Source organism: Centruroides sculpturatus, unplaced genomic scaffold (assembly GCF_000671375.1).
Source record: "Centruroides sculpturatus isolate CEXI.00-Female unplaced genomic scaffold, Cexi_2.0 scaffold4410, whole genome shotgun sequence".
Lineage (NCBI taxonomy): Eukaryota > Metazoa > Arthropoda > Arachnida > Scorpiones > Buthidae > Centruroides > Centruroides sculpturatus.
Window position 1 is genome coordinate 1 of NW_019388505.1, and position 6,744 is coordinate 6,744.

A 6,744-nucleotide genomic window follows, 5' to 3' on the forward strand; every position below is an offset into this window, starting at 1 on the left:
GTAATTTCGCTTAGAGCGTAAAAATAACCGGCCTCGTCACTCGGGTTAGCGTAGTAGTTTCAATCGGCAACCGCTCAGGCTTGGTCAAACGGCCGAGTGGTGCGCAAAGCGCTAATCGTTCCGAGCAGGTCAATTAGTTCGTAATGGTTGTTGACAAGCGCTAAATTAACCGTCTCTTTTTCAGGCGAATAAGCTCGCGAAAGTTCTGTCCACGGACGGACTTGGTACTGTCCGGGCGAAGCCACGTCGTGTTTAAACTCGTAACTAGTTTCGGTGTCGCCACCAAGCGGTTTTCACCGCGACCAAGTCGTTGAGCAACCTAAAGTGGAAATTGGCGCTAAGATCGCCAGCGTTAGTGGTCCAAAAATTGCCAATTTTTTCATCTAAACTCCGATCGCCTCGCGAGCTTGCTGCTGTTTCATCGTCATAATGCTGACCACCGTTGAAGAAACAAATATCACGCCGATGGCTAAGAAAGCAATTAATACCGCTCACCAAGAAATGGCAAAGGGGATCAAAATCGAGCCGAAATTGATCACGAAAATTTTCAAGGAAGTCAAAATCCCAAACGCAACTGGTACGCCGATCAAAATTGAGGCACAAACGGGCAAAGCGTAAATCAGCGCGAACATCCGCATGATTTCACCTCTTTTGTAGCCGAGCGTCCAAAGAGCGGCTATTCTTTGGCGGTTGGCGCTAATTAACAGGCCGGAAACGATGGCCGCGAATAAGATTGACAAAGTGACGGAAATCATCTGAATGATTCAAATGATGTCTGAAGACAGGCGGGAAATGTTGCGGAAAGATGTGCTGCTAATTTCTTGCCAAACGACATCTTTGTTGATCGCTACGTAAGGCGTGCGAGAATAGAGTGCGTAAAATTCGCTTAGTGACCGGGCGACGTCGCTCTCATACCTAAGGTCTGCGCTAGTGAGCGTGCGTTCAACCACGCTTGCTCACTGACCGTGGATCGTGTCGGTTGCTAGGTAAAAATTGGATGGAGAATAGAGACTTAAGGTGCTCAGAACCGTCGGGTCTTGCTGAGTAGTTAAGACTCCGTTAAAATTGCGCGCATCTTTTTCCCATCCGATTAAATGGTTGGCAACCGATTTAAGCGTCAGAAAGCGGTTGTCGTCGTAAGTTTCAATCACGTCGACAACTTCAAAATCAACCGATGGCACGGTGAAATTTTCTGTGTTGCGGTTAACGTGGTTGCTGATAGGAGCGTTAAACTGACTGCCTATTCTTAACCCAAGTTTTTCCGATATAAACCGGTTGATGATAACCGGGTAAGCGTTAGCGCGCTTAAAGTTAGTTAGTTTTTGCCAGTTGGAAGCCGAAAGTTTGAAAAATTTGCTTTCATTCTCAAGACCAATCATGGTGTAGGGAATTTCTTGGTTGCGATTTTTGTAGTTGAAAGCAACGTAAGTGTAAAGTTCGTCGCGACTTTCAACTAGCAAGTTGTCGTAAGTGATCACGTAGGGACGAAACGAGGAAGAAGTGTCAAACATTCTGCTTAAAGCGTTAAAAACAAAAGCGACAAAATCAGGGTCAATGTTTTCCTGGTTAACCATTTTGGACTGACTTAAAACTTTCCAATCGTTAGCCGCAGTCGGTCACCAAGGTTTGGAGCGGTAGCGTTGGTTAATCGCGATTCCGGTAGCCCGTCGGTAAAAATCGCTTTCGTTAGCCTCAGCCCGGTTGCGTTGGTTATCGGGCATAAGTTTGCGAGCGATGTCCCAGGAGTTAATCCCGCTAATTGTGACGTCCAAAAGCGGTTTAAACTGGAGTTTGTTAGCTAAAAACCGTCGGACGCGCTGCATTTGCTTGGTGTCATCCAGGTTAATTAGGTCTACGTTGGCTCCTTCGTCGATGTCGCGCACGCTGGGAATGTGCCACTCGGGAGAATCAGGCGTTGGATATAAACGTGCTCGCGACTCAGCGGGGTCATACTTGACCGAGACCGCGTCTAAGTAAGGTATCGCCCGGTAGTTGCCGCCTTCGCTAGTCGGAGTGTAAAAGTTAACTTGGAAACTGTAGTTGTTGGTGCTGACTGTTTGATTGTAGGCATACTCGGCTTTGCCGAGCGAAGAAAGCCCGATGATAATCGTGGCCACGGAAATGATTCCCGCTAAGGTGGAAAGCATCAGCCTTCCAAAGTTTGAAAGAGTTAACGACATGATGTATTTCACTTTGACGTTAACCCAACGGAAAGGCTTCAAGAAAACTCTCGCGATTGAGAACTTGTGTTTGTCGCGTTGAGCGATCATGTCAACCATGTTGCCGTGCAAATCAACGTAGCACAAAATTCAAACCATTAAAAAGATCGTGACGACCGGCACGATGACGGTCACGATTAGCGAAACTAAGTTGAACAACGTGCCGTAAGTCGGAATCGTCCAGTAGTTAGCAAAGATGTTAATGAAGGGAAACTGGAGAATGTAGCCGACCACGTAGCCAAGAATTGACGGCAACGTGACGAGCAAAAAGGTTACGCAACTGAGCGCGAAAGCGATTTTACCTTTCCGATAGCCTAAGGCTAACAAGGTGGCGTACTTCTTTCTTTGCAAAGTTAGCAGAGACTTGAAAACTAACAGGAACAAGGTGGCGACAAAAATAACCAAGAAAGTGGTGGTTACGATCGTCAGCGTTGAAATGGTTTTTTTGAGTTGCTCCAGAAAAATAACTCTTTCCTGAGCTAAAACAATCGGGTCATTAAGTTGGTTATACTTGGAAACAATCGCCACGTTTTTAGGCCAACTCATAGCCGGAATGTCACCCGCGTAATCAATCCCAAGCGAGGGTAAAATTTGATTGCCCCAGCGCGCAATTGCGTCGATTTGTCCGTCAATCTTAGCGCGCTCTTCTGGCGTAGTTTGTTCGGAGTACTTAACCGAGAAATAGTTTTCCTCGGGATTGGAACGAAAACTGTCAACCGCGCGTTGGTAGCCGCGCAAGTTGGTGTAGACAATCGCCTCGCGCTCGGGAGTCGGGATTGGCCGCGAATGGTCCACGATCGGAAAAGCAAAGTCGGGCGTCACGCCGATACCAGTTACAAAGTAAGGCATCTGGTCGACCCAGACTAAATTGTTGCGGTAGCGATTTTTCAAATACTCGTTTTCGTGGAGCTGCTCTAAATCGTATTCGGTGTAAAGCTCTAGCATTTCGCTCGGATGCAAAGAATATTTGCCGTTTAAATTGGCGTAAGACGGCGAAATGATCGCCTGGTAAGCCGATGGGTCAGTCAGCGTAATGGTTGATCCGATTGAACTTTGAGCCACCCACCGGTAACCTTTTAAACTGTTAACGCTGTACGGCGTTTTGATGCCAAACTTATTTTGGGCGCGGAAATCTATTTCCTTTTGAAACTGCTCATCGGTAAGCATCTTAGTGAAATTTTTGGTGCCATCGTAAATAATTAACTTGTTAATGTTGACGTTTTGGTCGGGCACCTGGACTAACTTAAATGCTTTGTCTTCGGCAAATATCGCGATCGAAGCAGTGTGGCGCATCTCCAATTGACCCTTGTAAATTTCGTTAATCGCCTTTTGAAAACGCTGCGGTTTTTGGTTGTTGACTACGTCTTGGATCCACTCTTTGGCTTCGGCAATTTTTCGATCCAAAAGAACTTTTTCCTGCTCGGCGTTTAAGTCGCCAACTTGAACCGGGTACTCAAAGGGGTGCGCTTCAAAATAACTTTGGTAATCCCCGCTGGCGCGATCAACGACGATTTTTTTCTGACCGGCCAACTGGCTATCCTCAACCCGCAAGTTAAAATCACCTTCGTTTTTAAATAACTGCTTAACAACGCTGTCGTGGAGTTGCCCGTTTTGGCTAATTTGGTCGTAAGAACTTCGGAACGAAAAGGCCGAAGATTGCAAAAGCGTGTAAGTTAGCGAAGAAACGAAAATAATCGCCACCATAATCAGCGAAAAAATTCGCCTTGAAAAAACTAGTTTAAAAGCTTGTTTAACTAGCAGTTTCATGGTCGCTAACTCTCCCGTCATCAACGTATAAAACTTGGTCGGCTACTTCTTTTCACTGCTCGTCGTGGGTGACGACGATAATAGTTGTTCCGTACTTCTTGTTAATGCTAGCTAAAAGTCGGATCACTTTCAAAGTAGTTTTTTGGTCAAGCGAACCAGTCGGCTCGTCGGCAAAAATAATGGTCGGATTTTTCGAAAGCGCCCGGGCCACCGAAACTCTTTGTTGCTGTCCGCCCGATAAGTTACGGATGTCTTGGTTGAGAACTTCTTTGATGCCAAGGTCGTTAAAAAGATCCTCAACGTCAAGCGCTTTCTGAGGATCTTTTTGTAACACCTGACCGATTTTAACGTTGTCCCGTGCGTTTAAGTCGGGTAGAAGGTTGTAACTTTGAAAAACAAAACCAACGTTGTCGCGGCGAAACTGGGTCATTTCGGGGTCTTTCAAAGCCGACAAATTAACATCGTTAACAATGACATCGCCCGTCGTAGCTCGATCAAGACCGGAGATAACGTTTAAAAAAGTTGACTTACCGCTGCCCGAAGGACCGTAAATCACGATCAATTTACCTTTGGGTATGGAAAGAGAAATGTCTTTTAAAATGCGAACCGCGTTATGGCCACTGACGTAATACTTGCTTAATTTGCGAACGTCGATGATGTTGCCCTCGCTATTTTTTAAGTTTTTGTTTCCCTTGGGATGACGGTTTAGTTTTTTAAGTTTTTTTGCTTTGGTTGTCTTGGACATCAATTGTTCCTAAAGTCGCAGGGTACTAGGTAATTATAAGGGCGATTAAAGATCCGGGCCCAATTATGCCTGGTGCATTTTGGCCCAAGGCGGCGGAAAATCGACTGGCGTTGGTAAAGCCTTGCGAAAAGTTATTAAGTACGACAAAGCTGGCTCGGGCGCTCGGTAAACTTGGATTTTGATCTTTAACTTCTTAACTAGCGCTTGACTGGCGTTGATCTCCTGCTGGTAACCCGCGCCTTTAACGAACAAAAATTGGCAATTTGGCTGACCAAGATGGTAACTCATTTGGATTAAATGCTTGAGATCGGCCACGGCACGAGCCAAAATAAAAGCGAAACTTTCCCGATCTTGACTCGTCTCAGCTCGCGTGTGGACGACTTTAAAATCTAGGTTGAGTTCGCCTTTAACGTTGTTGAGAAAAGCGACCTTTTTGGCGTTAGCTTCATAAATCGTCAGTCTAATTTTTGGGAAGACGATTTTAAGCGGTAGACTCGGGAACCCGGCGCCAGCACCGATGTCAAGAACCGGCTGATTTTCCATGCCTTGCGCCCAGTCCCAAAAAGTGACTAGCGACTGGTAAACGCCCTGCTCCCAAATTTTAGTCGGACTTCACGCCGTTAAATTAAATTTTTGAGCAAATTTTTCAATCAGCCCCACGTAACGCTCTAACGCTTTAAAACTAGTTGGATCTTGAACGAGATTTTTAACCGCCTGAACAAAATTCATCACTAAACAGCGATTTTTTGCTTGAGTACTTCCATCGGCATGAATCCGCTGGCGCTGTTTTTGAGTTTCTTGTTGTGGTAAATAAATGTGGTTGGAACGCTTTGAACGCCGAATTCAGTGGCTGTTTCGCGGTTATTGTCTAAGTTAACCTTTAAAACAGTGATGTCCGGGTTTTGCTGGGCAAGTTCCTCTAACACTGGTGCCATCATCCGGCACGGGCCGCACCAATCAGCAAAAAAGTTAACGATAGTTGTCCCGTTAGTTAATTTGGATTGGATTTCGCTACCACTGATAATTTCTAGGGGCATTTTAACCTGCTTTCTGAAGTGTTTGTCTAGTACTAAAAAGCATTATACGCCAGACCTAATAAGCCCTGGCAAACAAAACTAAGCGACGTGTGAGCACTCCGGTTAGGATGCATTTTTTACTCTCGGTCAGTTTGTAATCAAAGGGAAGACACCGCGCTGTGGCGCCAGTTTGGGCTTGGATCTGCTCTTCGTGCTGTTCTTTCCCAGCGAAAGGAGCGAGAACAAAGCGGTGGTTTTTAATCGCTTCTTTAAGATCGGCGTAACTATTGACTTTCACGGTGTTTTGGCGAAGTCTTTGCTGGGCTTGGTCAAAAAGATTTTGCTGAAGTGCGGCGAGAGCCTTTTCAACCGCTTTGGGTAACGTTTCTAAGTCGCAATTTGTCTTAACCAAAGTGTCGCGCCGAACCAGCACAACTTGGGCGTTTTGAATTTCGCGCGGTCCAATTTCAATTCTGAGCGGAACGCCCTGAATTTCCGACTCGGCCGCTTTAAAACCGGGGCTTTTGGAACTGGTGTCTAACCTAACTCGTCAACGCCGCGATAGTTTTTGAAACAGCTGGCGCGCAGTTAGTAAAACTTGGGGGTTTTGGTCGCCAAATAACGTGATTAAATCGATTTGGTAAGTCGCCACCCGGGGCGGCATGATTACTCCCCGGTTGTCTCCGTGCGCCATAATAATAGCGCCGATTAAACGGGTTGACATCCCCCAGGAAGTTTGGTAGGGATGAACTAGTTCCTGACTTTGATTTTTAAACTTGACCGCGTAAGTTTTGGCAAAATTCTGGCCTAAGTAGTGCGAAGTTGCGCTTTGAAGAGCTTTGCCGTCTTTCATCATCGCCTCTAACGAATAAGTGGTAACGGCTCCGGCAAACTTTTCCCGGGGTGTCTTTTTACCAACTACGGTCGGGATTGCCAAAAACTTGCTTAAGAAGCGAGCGTAATTGCGAATCATTTGCCGCGTTAGTTTGCGTGCCTC

The 6,744-nt window shown here is 46.0% G+C and overlaps 4 protein-coding genes across 4 annotated transcripts; all 4 read right to left on the reverse strand.

Annotated features, from left to right (window-relative positions):
• Positions 1–2,309: 2,309 nt before the first annotated feature.
• LOC111616970 (uncharacterized ABC transporter permease MG064-like) lies at positions 2,310–3,923 on the reverse strand. Its single transcript, XM_023358320.1, has one exon. It carries the CDS (start codon positions 3,921–3,923, stop codon positions 2,310–2,312), a length of 1,614 nt encoding a protein of 537 aa, XP_023214088.1.
• A 115-nt stretch (positions 3,924–4,038) lies between these two features.
• Positions 4,039–4,731, reverse strand: LOC111616971 (putative ABC transporter ATP-binding protein MG065). The gene has a single exon (XM_023358321.1). It carries the CDS (start codon positions 4,729–4,731, stop codon positions 4,039–4,041), a length of 693 nt encoding a protein of 230 aa, XP_023214089.1.
• Positions 4,732–4,794: 63 nt separating this feature from the next.
• On the reverse strand, positions 4,795–5,274 carry LOC111616972 (ribosomal RNA small subunit methyltransferase G-like). The gene has a single exon (XM_023358322.1). It carries the CDS (start codon positions 5,272–5,274, stop codon positions 4,795–4,797), a length of 480 nt encoding a protein of 159 aa, XP_023214090.1.
• Positions 5,275–5,823: 549 nt separating this feature from the next.
• On the reverse strand, positions 5,824–6,720 carry LOC111616973 (proline--tRNA ligase-like). Its single transcript, XM_023358323.1, is given in 1 exon segment — positions 5,824–6,720. A coding segment is annotated over 1 exon segment (897 nt).
• Between the last annotated feature and the right edge of the window lie 24 nt (positions 6,721–6,744).

Bases quoted from the DNA above. Each gene is read 5' to 3' on its own strand.
- LOC111616971 (XM_023358321.1), bottom strand. From the start codon at position 4,731: ATGTCCAAGACAACCAAAGCAAAAAAACTTAAAAAACTAAACCGTCAT.
- LOC111616972 (XM_023358322.1), bottom strand. From the start codon at position 5,274: ATGGAAAATCAGCCGGTTCTTGACATCGGTGCTGGCGCCGGGTTCCCG.
- LOC111616970 (XM_023358320.1), bottom strand. From the start codon at position 3,923: ATGGTGGCGATTATTTTCGTTTCTTCGCTAACTTACACGCTTTTGCAA.